This window comes from Bombina bombina, chromosome 2 (assembly GCF_027579735.1).
Source record: "Bombina bombina isolate aBomBom1 chromosome 2, aBomBom1.pri, whole genome shotgun sequence".
NCBI classification, from domain to species: Eukaryota; Metazoa; Chordata; class Amphibia; order Anura; family Bombinatoridae; genus Bombina; species Bombina bombina.
The window spans coordinates 1,022,716,818-1,022,730,915 of NC_069500.1; the positions used below are offsets into that span (position 1 = coordinate 1,022,716,818).

Sequence of the window (14,098 nt, forward strand, 5' to 3'; positions counted from 1 at the left end):
ATAGAATTATTATTTAGACATACAGGTAGCCCTCAGTTTACGCTGGGGTTAGGTTCCAGAAGTAATGGTTGTAAATCAAAACCGTTGTAAATTGAAACCCAGTTTATAATGTAAATCAATGGGAAGTGAGGGAGTTAGGTTCCAGGCCCCTCTTAAAATTGTCATAAGTAACACTTAATACATTATGTTTAAAGCTTTGAAATGAAGACTTTAAATGCTAAACAGCATTATAAACCTAATAAAATAATCACACAACACAGAATATATAATTAACCTAAGTTAAATGAACAAAAACATTTGATAAACAGCATTATAAACATAATAAAATAATCACACAACACAGACTTCACTTGCATTTTTCTACAAACAGTTCTTTCTATGCATTCCAATCTGGACTGATTTATAGGCAGGAAGATCGTGTTCCTCTGAAATCTGCTCGATAGCTCAGGTCTGGTTAAACTGATTAATTTCATCTTGCTTGGTTTTGCTGCAACACAAGCGGAAAGCTCCACCTTTAATAAATGCACTGCTTCTCAATGCTTTTCAATAGCAGTCACATGACTGGAAAAAAAGGTTGTTATTCTGAAACGGTGTAAATTGAACCGTTGTAAAACGAGGGCCACCTGTGTATGTATATATATATATATATATATATATATATATATATATATATATATATAATAGCCCTTTGCAGTCAAATACATGGCCATATTCCATATACCTTTGAACTCTTGTAAAAAAATGTTATCAATATTTATATTTTTTATAAGATTGTGCTTTATGAGTGTAACAGTTTATTTTAATGTATTTATGTTGTGTTTAGTGCAACTTTTATTTTATTCCTAATCCTTTACATGAGATCTTCAGTCCCGCTAACCTTATACGCATTAAATTTGATTGCAGTTGAGAAAACGCATTTCAATTTGTAATACGCCTGCAAATTAATGTGCCCTCGATATTCACATATTGCTCGCACACAACCGTTAATGCACTACTTGTAATCTAGCCCTCAGTCTTTTTTGCTTTTGTCATATAACAGCAAGGGTACATACCCGAGATTTTGAGTCTCCCATTCCAATCTCAATATCTTTTTTCAACCTTCGTGTCCTACACTTGGAGAAGTTAATGATCCTCAGAATAAGGTACACAAAAGATTTTGGACTTGGTACAACGCTAAAAGGTGGTGGCAGCGTTTTCCCTTCATCAAAATAAGATAACCACAGCTTAGATCGGGCGAATTTCCATTCCACATCACTGTCATCCTACACATACAGGAAACAAAACAATGATTTTGAGACATCAATATGTTAAAGCTCAGTGTGTTGTGACTCGATTCACAACAGGATAAACAATTTGCATAAGCCAGTCTCTGCTTGATGTTGCTGTGTATGTATTTTTAGTTTTCTATTTTAGCTGTAACCTTTTGTTATGGAGCTTGTATTTTGATCTTTTTCAGGTTCCTAAGGTGTTACTGCACTGTCAGTTTTCATTCCATCAAATGTGGGTATGAAAAGGAGAGCATAAGGCAAACGTAAAAGGTGATGGATAGGAAAAGACAACATCTAAGTTTCTTGGCGTATTAGTTAAAAAGATGTCTAGATGCCATACTTCCCACACAGATTCAGCTCAATTTCATCAAATAATACATAAATGAAATCTAACTATTGGTATATTGAGAAGCACAGCTTTCAACTTGCTTTAATTTGCAGCAAAACTGATGTGAATTATGTGTTGGATAGTTTTCTCATTGAGGTGTATAAATTAGATGTCTGTTTTCTTGGTGATATTTATCTTTTCATTTATAGAGAGGAGTGTGAATAGCAGATGGTGCAAACTAAATGGAAACAGCTCAATAACCCTGTCACACCTATCAACTTTGAGTTTAAAAATTACTATATTCTCCAATAAGTGGTAACAATACAATGTTATAAGCACACACTAAATAAACAAACAAAATGTAAGTAAAATAAAGACTGCACATTTGTATTGGAAATTATAGTCATTATATAGTCAATAATTATAGTCACCATATATTCTAAATTTATGATACAAAAGTAAAGCATTTAAAATAACTTCCTAAAACAATTTTAATCCATACATAAATCATTAAAATTAAAACCACTCACACAGTGTTAGACCCAAACAGTCACTTGTAATAGAAGCGTTGCAATTGCAGTGCTATCTCGAATGTGATTGGTCCACCCTTCCCTGTGACTTTCAGACCTTTCATTCTCCCATGAATGTCGCCCCAACAATTGCCTATTTAAAGTATCTTTAATGAACTATAGTATTTAAAGGGATAGAAAAGTCAAAATTAAATATACATTATTCAGATAGATGTAATTTTAAGACACTTTTAATTTCACTTCTATTTTCAAATGTGCATCTTTCTCTTGGTATCCCTTGTTGAAAATTGTGCACCTATCCTACACTATGGGAGCTAGCTGCTGATTGGTGCCTGCAAACATTTGTCTCTTGCGATTGGCTAACTAGATGTTTCATCTAACTGCCAGTAGTGAAATGTTGTTCCTTCAGCCAAGGATAACAAAAGAATGAAGCAAATTTTATAATAGAAGTAAATTGGAAAGTTGTTTAGCATTGTATGTCCTATCTAAATCATGAATGAAAATGTTGGTGTTTCCTGTCCCTTTAAAGGGACATGAAACTCAATGTAGCCATAAAGCCCAGCATACTACTGTAAGACACTGTTTGCTTTTTTAAAAAAAGGCTTATTTAACCTTTTTCTATCATTTTATTAAAGCCATATTTGGATCATACTTGCCAATTATCTATCAAAATGGCATACAAGTACGGTACATGGTGCCAATCTCAGGATTAAAAAAAAAGCTACAGGAGCCTTATGTTTGTTTAACATATTAACAAATGATTAATAGATGATTATGTGGTGAATTATTTATTTAGCTGTCAAGGGAAGATTCCTATTGTTTGAACTGATCTCTTGTAATCATTCATTTTTGTCATTACTAAATTCTGCTAGTGTGACACAGGCATGTGACAAGATCGCTCTATGGTGTGTCTATCTATAAGAACTAATTTAATGTTTTAACTTAATACTGGATTAATAAATTGTTTCAATATACCTTCTTTTACTGGTGACTTAATATATTATATACAGTTTATTATATACCTAGACATCAGGTTTAAGATTCATTAAAGTACCTGTCTCTTTATTGACTTTAGGTCTCTATGTTGTTACTTTCGGGCATGATATATCATTGCTATTGAGAATTCTCCTTGCCCTTGATCTTATATTTGAAGTATTTTCTACATAAAGACTCATTCTTGTTTGTTATAACCTTAATATTTACAACCATATAAAGGTTTAATTTTTAGAATAACTTTTCAGATGTTTTACAGTTATATTAGAAAATTACTGATTTGGATAAAAAACAAGAATTTGTGACAATATCTTATGGATAGAATTGCCCAAAATAATTTTACAAAAACCTCTTAGAGAGCATGACATTGTGAATAGATTAATGGAATTTGTTTAGCAAATATTTAAACATTGAAATCATGAATATACAGCCTCATGCTACTTAATTAAAAATGAATACTTATTTCAGGATGAAAAAACTTTAGCTTTAATGTATCTTAAATATAAAACTGTCGTTAGATAGATTTTTCCTCAAAAAACATTTTATTAAAACAAATCAGATTTAAATAAACAAATCACATACGGTAAGATTACGAGTTTTGCTGTATGGCTATACCGCTGAAAAATTGGCCACTGCGCATGGAATGGCCCGGGAACGCATATTACAAGTTGCGGCGGTATAGCTATACCGCAAGCATTTTAGCCTGTAACACAACGTCCATTCCGCACTCAAAAAAATTATGTTTGAGTGTAGGATTTTCCATAGAGCCGTATTACAGGTTGTGCGGTCCGGCTAAAATGCTTGCATTACAGCCTATACCGACACGATCCATTCCGCCATCTGAGAGCAGTAGTTATGGATTTTGCGGAACAAAAATGTTTCACTAAACTCATAACTAAAATGTTACAAAGTACACTAACACCCATAAACTACCTATTAACCCCTAAACCGCTGCACTCCCGCATCGCAAACACTATATTAAACCTATTAACCCCTAATCTGCCACCCACCCACATCATGACTATTAAATAGACCTATTAACCTCTAATCCGCCGCCCGCCAACACTAAATAAACCTATTAACCCCTAAACCGCCAGCCCCCACATCGCCAACACTATAATAAAGTGTTAACCCCTAAACCTCCAGCCCCCAAGATCGTAACTATTAAACTAAACCTATAACCCCTAAACCACCGGCCCCCACATTGCAAAACATTAAACTATTAACCCCTAAACCTAACACCCCCATAACTTTAAATTAAAATTACAATATAACTATCTTAAAATAAATAAAAACTTACCTGTGAAATAAAAAAAACTAACATTAAACTATAAATTAACCTAACATTACTAATCTAATACAATTACATTAACTAATTAAAATTAAAATTAAAAATTTAAAGAAAACACTACGAAAATTTTTTAATAAATCTAACATTACAAAAAATAATAAACACTAAATTGCGAAAAATAAAACTCTAAGATTACAAAAATAATAAACTAAATTATCAAAAATAAAAACAATTACACCTAATCTAATAGCCCTATAAAAATAAAAAACACCCCCTAACCTACAATAAACTACCAATAGCCCTTAAAAGGGCCTTTTATAGGGCATTGCCCTAAGTTAAACAGCTCTTTTACCTTCAAAAATTACTAAGTCCCCCCTAAAAGTAAAACCCCCACCCAACCAACCCCCCAAAATAAAAAAAAACCTAACTCTAAAAAGCTACCCATTGCCCTTTAAGGGGCATTGGTATGGGCATTGCCCTTAAAAGGGCATTCAGCTCTTAAAGTGCACTTAGAAGGACATTCAGCTCTTTCACAAGTGCCCATCCCTAATCTAAAAAAAACCCAAACACCCAAAAAAATTAAAACAAAAACCTAACACTAACCCCATAAAATCTACTCCTGGTTCCTGAAGTCCGGACATCCATCTTCATCCAGGCGGCGAGAAGTCTTCATCCAGGCAGCGACACCTTCATCCATCTCGAGGACGTCTTCTATCTTCATCCCGGCAGCGTGGAGCGGAGCTATCCTGGAGTGCGATGGCATTGTGCCCAGAGCATCCTCTTCATATGATCACCACCATACACTGAAGTTGAATGCAAGGTACCCGTTTCAAAATGGCGTACCTTGCATTCCTATTGGCTGATTTGATTCTTGAAATTCAAATCAGCCAATAGGATGAGAGCTTTGAAATCCTATTGGCTGATTTGAACAGCCAATAGAATTTCAGTAGCTCTCATAGGTAAATAATGATTTGTCTGTTTTTTCAACAATTAGACTGGCAAAATGCTCCTGTCAATAAGGACTAAATTGTTACCGGCCAAAACCAACAAAAAATTGTATTTGCCTACTAAATCTTGCAATATCTTAATTATTTTTTTTTAATTATTTTTTTTTATTAAAGGACTTATTGATGATGTCACAGGTTGCCCACAATCCTAAAATGCTTCTACCATTAAAGGGATATGAAACCAACTTGTTTTCTGTCAATGTTCAGATAAAACATACAATTTTAAACAACTTCCCAATTTACTTCTATTATCTTGTTTTGCTTAATTCGCTTGGTATCTTTTATTAAAGGAGAAGCAATGCACTACTAGTAACTAACGAAACACATCTGTAAGCCAATGACAACAGACATATATGAGCAGCCACCAATAAGCAGCTAACTCCCAGCTACTGAGTATAGGTATTCCTTTCAAAAAAGGATACCAATAGAGCAAAGAAAATTAGATAATAGAAGTAAACTGGAAAGCTGTATTTTCTATCTGAATCGTGAAAGACCATTTTTGGGTTTCATGTCCTTCTAATATACCTCAAGCCCTGAATGGTTAGCTGCTGAAAAACAACACAAAATATCTTCCTTATTAATCTGGGTATAGCAATTACATCACATGTTGTGGAACCTGTATGTTGACTGATCCATTCTTGTAGTGTGTAATGATGCTAATGGGTGTTGTGTGCGTTTAACCTTTTGTGCTCCAAAACCATAGAGATATTTGTGTACATCTTTTTATGAAAATTTTAAGAGGGGCATTATCAGTATAGGGGGTATGTGAGCAGGTAGTGCTTGCATTTGTTTGGTAATGTTTCTTTTTATTGTCATCCAATATGGTAGGGGTCATTTCAGTGTGTTTTGCCCATAGGTAAAATCATTTTTACAATTTTGAAAACATTTTGGGTTAATGGGTAATAAGTTGAAGCAGTGTTGTCTGGTGTTTATTAAGTTCTTTTAGCTGTTCAATTTAACAAGTGAAAATCTGCCTTGTAAATCTGTCGTTAAGTATCTGAATTTGTGATCAGAAAAAACAGGACTAGCATATTAGTGTAGGACAATTTTTCACTGAAACAATAATGAAAACAAGTTATTACAAGTTGAAAGTAAAAAGCTTTTGCGCAAGTGAAAGACTCAGGCACGTTGACTTCAGTACTTTGGATATTGCAACAAAGCTAAAAAGCTTTTCATTTTATCGCTTGTGCGCTAACCCGAAACTGCGCTAGATCAACTGCACTAAACCCAAAGGTGCATTAGGCATATAGAAATAAAAGATATGAAAAAAGTAGATCTTATCCAGTACAAACTTTTATCCGGCTAGAATCTACAGTATATAAATTTAAATCCAGTGATAGAGGGGCATAACCATGATTGCAAGCCAAAATAGGATATATTTAATCCAATCAAAATATGTACATACATTAGAGCAAAAACAGAGAACGTTACTGACTCATATTGTACTTAATATTGCTGGGGTACCCCAAATGCACTCACACATATCCGCAATCAACAGACCATAATATAATAACCAAAAGTAATTAATGTTTCCTGTTATTCATTGCCTATTAGATGATGGCAAAATACAGAATTGATAGATATATAAACATATATAAAATTTGATGCATTATGAGAGTATCTATAAGTTGGTCATGAGCAGCCCAGCAATCAAGTTGCCTTAGATTGTTATAACATATTCAGTCGTGTGGTTGAGAGTTCATACAGAGCTCAGCAGTTAAACAATTTAATATCTTGTTTTAGCTACTATGTGAGTCGTAGAACTTGCAACTGTCAACTTGAAAATGTCCTCCTAGAGTGTTTGCAAAAGTAAAATAATTATTGATGATATACCCTCACTGGACCTCACACAATGATGCTCCCAGTAAGCGGTGGTCCTATGAAGCTCTTTTTGCACTTCGCTTTATTGCACTTAGTAGATATTTCTCTTTTCACAGATTGAAGGACTGTGGCAACCATGTGTTGAGCAAGACTATAGGCACCATTTTTCCAACATATATACACATATAAACACATAAATACACATGAATACACATATATACACACCTATATACACACACCACCAGCAAAAAGATTATGGGGCCGATTTATCATGGCCTGAATGGGGCTTGATACATCTGTTTCCGCGCGAGCCTTCAGGCTTGCCGGAAACAGGAGTTAAGAAGCAGAGGTCTTAAGACCGTTGCTCCTTAACTCGTACGCCACTTCAATCAGCCCGATCACATATGATTGGGTTGATTGACATCCCCTGACAGCAGCCGATTGCCTGTGAATCGGCAGGGGGCAGCATTGCCCAAGCAGTTCACCTGAACTGTTTGTGCAATGTTAAATGCCGACAGCTTAGTGGATCATGTCCGTCCGACAAATGATAAATCGGCTCCTATGATTTACCGAGGGCTCAGTTGATGGCTAGTATTTTTTTTTAACAATGAATTATTTTTTAATTAAGATATGTACATTGCTTTTTTAAACATAATGCTATTGCACACTTACTAGACTACAATATATATATACACATTGGCCATTCCCTGTCAAACACCTCACCATATATCATATCCCTTTTTAACCCTTTTAAAATATTTTTATTAATATAAATAAAAAGAAGAAAGAGTGCTAACACAAATTTCCTCTAGGGGTGCTCTTCACAAATATACAATATACAATGTCAAAAAGAAAAGGAAAAAATATATACAAAAATCAACAAAAATTCACAAAACCATTTAAAAACAAGTGTTCATAACAAAGTCCAAAAAGTGCTCCAAGGGGAGTCAGGGCAGCTCTCTGTCAAAGGAAGGTCAAGGTCCTGGTTATGCAAGCGATCTAGAAAGAGAAAGAAACACAGATGTGCCCAATGGCCTAGTACCATCAACACAATAAGGATATGTATGAGAATAAAGGGCTACTCACAAACGAATAGCACCAGATAGGTGCAAGCAGGCAGACTGGAACCTCACAGTTGTCCAGCTAACTGTATTAGAACAACCGGGTATCAGCAGTGGAGTCCCAGCAAAAGATATCAGTGTGTTCCTAGATGAATACAAAACAAAACCAACATGCCCAGCAAAGTATGGTTCAAAGGGGCAAGTAATGTGAAAAAAAACTCACTTATTCCAAAGCACCTCCAGGTGCAATACAAGCAGGCTGGAGCTTCTCAGCCGCCCAGCTGGCAATATTGACAATAGCCTGAAGAAACAGCCCTTATGTGGCTGAGAAACGCTTTGCTTTTATTAAAGTTTATTTTATACTATACACTTGCTGCTGTTTTGATTGCACTTTATATTTTACATCCTGTTATTGCTGTGTAACCTGCTTACCACCTGGGACCAGTCAGATGGGCGGCTGAGAAGCTCCAGCCTGCTGGTATTGCACCTGGAGGTGCTTTGCAATAAGTGAGTTTTTTTTCACATTACTTGCCCCTTTAAACCATACTGTGCTGAGCAATGTTGGTTTTGTTTTGTATTCATCTAGGAACACACTGATATCTTTTGCTGGGACTCCACTGCTGATACCTGGTTGTTCTAATACAGTTAGCTGGACAACTGTGAGGTTCCAGTCTGCCTGCTTGCACCCATCTGGTGCTATTCGTTTGTGAGTAGCCCTTTATTCTCATACATATCCTGATTGTGTTGATGGTACTAGGCCATTGGGCGCCTCTGTTTTTTTTCTCTTTCTATTAATATAAATGTTATATATATATATATATATATATATATATATATATATATATATATATATATATATATATATGTGTGTGTGTGTGTGTGTGTGTAATACTGTATTTATCATGATTCCCATGTGTCTGAACTTTTTTGTAAACCCTTAAAGGGACACTGCACCCAAAGTTTTTCTTTCGTGATTCAGATTGAGCATGAAATTTTAAGCAACTTTCTAATTTACTCCTACTCAAATTTTCTTCATTCTCTTGGTATCTTTATTTGACATGCAAGAATGTAAGTTTAGATGCCGGCCCATTTTTTGTGAACAACCTGGGTTGTCCTTGCTGATTGGTGGATAAATTCATCAATTAATAAAAAAATTGCTGTCCAGAGTACTGAACCCAAAAAAAGCTTAGATGCCTTCTTTTTCAAATAAAGATAGCAAGAGAACGAAGAAAAATTGATAATAGGAGTAAATTAGAAAGTTGCTTAAAATTGCATGCTCTTTCTGAATTACAAAATATCAATTTTGGGTTCAGTGTCCCTTTAAACTTTACTTCAGGTCTCAAGTCGTGCTAATTCTTCTAGTGCTATTTTGGCTTTAGCTAGTGCTATTTTGGCTTTAGCTAGAAAGCTACTTTAAAGTACCTTCTCTGGTAAATCATCATGGTCTTTAAATTTATCATGGACTTATAATATCAAGTTGCGTGCTACTGTTTGAGCAATCCAGCGATACTGCTTATAGCATCCCACTTGTGTCACTTTTAATCTGGCCCTATGTGTATGCTTGGTAGCTTTTGCTGCTCTGTCTGGTAGATAATGGGTTAAAGCTGTTCTCTATGTCTCTAGCCATGCTAAGGGCTCATTATGTGGTTGGCAGGAAGGAGTTTATAGCTGAATGCTCTTGTGAGAAATGTTTATGAGGCAAATATAATATGAAATTGTCATAGACTGTGGATATTGGGCTGCAGCAGATACCTGTGTGCCTAAAACAACGCAAAACCTAATTATGTCACTGGAATTAACAGCTATGCACATATATATATATAAATATGTATTATTGATAATGTTTATGCTAGTAGTCATATAAACCTAACAAGATGCTTACATATATATATATTGGTTATGTGCACAAAGCATCTAAGCCAGTATCACCATAAATTGTTTCCAGAAGGCACCACCATCATAGCATATATTGTGTTGTGGGCCTATAAATTTGTGCTTAAACTTTAAGTACCTTTTCTAAAGCTGGATAAATATGGATAAAGTTGGATATATTTGGATAAAGTTGGATATATTTGGATAAAGTTGGATATATTTGGATAAAGTTGGATATATTTGGATACATTTGGGTAGAGTTGGATACATTTTGATAATTTGGGTTGCTTTCTTTTCTTTTTTTCATATGCAACTCCTGGAAATGTGAATTTTATTACAAGGACAGAGACTCATATTTTGCATTACTTTTCCTTTTACTGCTCAAATAGCATTTTTAAAGTAAAACAGTTAAACAGAGATAACAGAAAAAAATTAAAACCTAACCAATAACATGTAAATAACATATAGACAGTTAGTAAATGTCCAATCAGGTCATAACAGAGTCCATAAGGTAGACAGAAAACCGTTATTAGTCCTCTTTTCTTTTTGCTGCTCTATGAGATAAGTATATTTATTTTTTACTATAATAATAAAGATTGTTTGAATTTTATATTCTTATTTTATTTATTTAGTTTGTTCTTTATTATTTTGTCATTTATTTAATTGTCTTTAATTTCGTTTATTTGCTCTGCCTTTTTTTATCTCTTTCGTTTTATCAGTGGTTCCGTTTTTTCAAATTTAGTGGAATTTTATTTTTATACTGATTTTCATCATTTTTTCTTTTTTCGTTGTATTGCTCGTTTTTCGCTACCTTTTATGTCCCTTTCAATTCCGGTTTGTCTCCGGTTGCTCTTTCATATATTTTACCTGTGCTATTTAGTTCAACATTTTCTTCTACTTATTTTGGCTTGCTTGCCGTTAACCATCTTGTTTCCTCCTTCTCTTCCGTTTGTGGCTCCTCCTTCTTTCTGTTTCATCACAGGACTCATTTTCCTGCCTCCTTCTCTTTCCCGCTCTCAACAACTGACTGTATTAGCCGTTTGTCATTTCAGCTGAGAGATCGTTATTAGAAATTTTGTTGCAAAAATGTATTTGATGTTTTTCTTTTAGAAACATTTTGGTTCATTAATTTGCCTGTTAACAGTTATTTCATACTCAGGTTTATATAGGAATATTAGTCTTAATCGTTTATTCTATTTACTTATTGTACATATAATTATTTTAAATTTTTTATTGATTATTCCACTCATTATTGTATATTATTATACATTATTTTACCATTTAGTTTTAAAATTTACATTTAATTTATTTATTTTACAATGTCTCAGGAAAATTTACCTCAAATACCTGAAAGCTCCTTAAAGTCTATGTTACAGACTATTAATCAATTTCAAGAATAAATGTCCCAAATTCAATCTGCTATAATTTCTGCTCAAGATCCTCAAATAAACCCTCAGATTAATCCTCAGACTAACTCTTTACCTAAAAAAGCTGCTTGTAAAACCAAGCATTTAAAAGAACAGCATGCAAAAGTTTACTAGTTAAAAATAAAATAAAAGATGGTTCACGTCTGTCTTTATCAGACAAAATCTCTGCCGTTTCAAAAAAGAAAGAACTTAATATTCAATCTTTTTCTGATTCAGAAGATGTTTTATCTGAAAATAAAAAATTTACAAGCAGAGTACACACAGACCTAATTTCTGCAAGAGAGTCTTCTTTTGTTTATCTGATCAATCATCATCTTCTGATGGCATACCAAGAAAGAAAAAGAGAAAGGCATCTGTTTCTTCAAAACCTAAATTATTTGATAATAAAGGGTATTTATATATAGATCCTAATGATATTCTTCATCCCTGTTCATCCCAATGGCAACCATCTAAACAGGTAGCTACATTTTTAGACTTTTATATTAGGACGCCTTTATTAAATAAGACAAAGAATATTCTGAAAGCAGAATGCCCAAGGCCAGATCTTCCTCATTTGACTAATTTAACTCCAGAAATTGATCCCAACTTATTAAAATTTATTGGAGCAAAAAAATTTAACATCAAAAGAGGTCCTGCCAGGTTTCTCAAGGCTTGCCAGGACAAATATTTAGATTTATTGGGCCCCATTATAAAATTATTTGAACTCTCTGAGGAATCTATTTTTAATTATTCAAATTTAGACCCTTATGTTATGAGAGAGTGTTGCAAAGACTGGTTTATTTGTTAGGGGACGCTAACTCAGCTATGGCAACTCAAAGGAGATGTTTAGTATTAAAACATATAGACCCTAAGATTGCTGATTTTGCTCCAACTGAAATGGGTAAAAAAAAGCTAATGGTCTTCTTTTTGGAAATCTGGACTCAAAAAACCTAATAGTTATGTGAACGAGTTCAATTCACTGAATAAGATTAAATTAAACACAAAAAAGATTTTTACCATCCTAATAGAATTTTTGATAGGGCCGGGGAAGGCAGAGGCCACTTTACCGGCCGCTTCCAGGGAGTTTCTAGGTCTCAATTCCAGGATTTCGCAACACCAACAACCTCTCACACTAACTTCTTCCCATCAAGAGGAAGACAATGGACAGCGAGACCATTCAGGAACCATCCAAAATTCAGACCATTCATTGGTATGTATTCTCACCTCTTCTCATACTCCAAAGCAAATAATGATGCACTCGTATGAAGTGAAAGGACTTTTATTAAGTGAACAGCAACGTTTCGGGGCTTCTGCCCCTTTGTCAAGTTAAAAATGCAATGCACATACAAACAGTTTATAGCACAGCTAATTAAAACAAGGACCAATAGGAACACACATAGAGGGCGGAGCTACACAAAGGAAACAAAGTTTTTTTTTATATACACAGTAACCCCAATTTAATTAACCCTGTGTTGCCATATAGGAAATCCTAAAGGACCAAGATTAAAAACAACATATGTGAGGGTACATACAAAAATCCATAGCCATCTACATATAAAAAGAGAGATATACACAAACAAAAAAATAATAATAACCAATGTTAAATCATAATAATGGATTGAGATCAAACTCCTGGTTCATACCCTTGGGGTAAAGTGTATCTAGTTTCCATATCCACTTAGCCTCTCTATACAGAAGCTCTTTATGTCTATCACCCCCCCTGGGTTTTCTTTTTATTTGGTCGAATTCCATGAAGCGGAGTTGATTTGCTTGATGCCCCATTTCTAAAAAATGTGCTGGCACAGGAAGGTCTTTAGTACTATCATTCCTAATGGTAGACTTGTGTTGTCCTATACGGTCCCTTACCCTTTGGGTGGTCTCCCCTATGTATAATAGCCCACACGGACATTTAAGGGCATATACAACGTAGGAGGAATTACAGGTAAAGAACCCTGGTATTTTAAACTTACAACCGGAGTAGGGGTGACAAATTTCACCCCCTTTCATGACACTGTTGCAGTGGGGACAACCCAAACAAGGGAAGGTACCATTCTTAGGTTTCCCAAAAAAAGGAGACTTATTGGTTTCAAAATTGACAGTAGATCTAGTAATCCTTTTGCCACAAGTGTACCCCTTACGATATGCTGCTCTTGGAAATTGAGTAAACTCTTTAATGTCAGGACATGACTCCTTTAGGATATGCCAATTATGCTTAAGAATACCTTGTATTTTATAGCTTAGGGTATTATATGTACTGACAAAAGTTAATCTATCATTTTTGGGGTGACTCTTTTTGAAATGGAAATTGGACCTCACTTCTGTTAGTTCCTTATCAGAATATCCTCTCTCTTTGAATTTAGACTGTATCTCATTAAGTCTGTTTACCTTAACTGAGGGGTCAGAGACAATTCTATCAACCCTAAGGAATTGTGATTTAGGAACTGATTTGAATATAGCAGGAGGGTGGAAGCTATTTCTATGAAGTAGTGTATTTTTATCTTTTATCTTAACATAAAGGTCA

General features: G+C 34.5%; 1 protein-coding gene across 1 annotated transcript in view; it reads right to left on the reverse strand.

Annotated features, from left to right (window-relative positions):
- Positions 1-14,098, reverse strand: part of TRPC3 (transient receptor potential cation channel subfamily C member 3) — a 612,367-nt gene that overhangs the window by 95,613 nt on the left and 502,656 nt on the right. Inside the window, exon 10 of the mRNA XM_053703612.1 lies at positions 1,053-1,262. Within this exon, the coding sequence (XP_053559587.1) occupies positions 1,053-1,262 (210 nt within the window). The remainder of the gene's footprint in view (positions 1-1,052; positions 1,263-14,098) is intronic.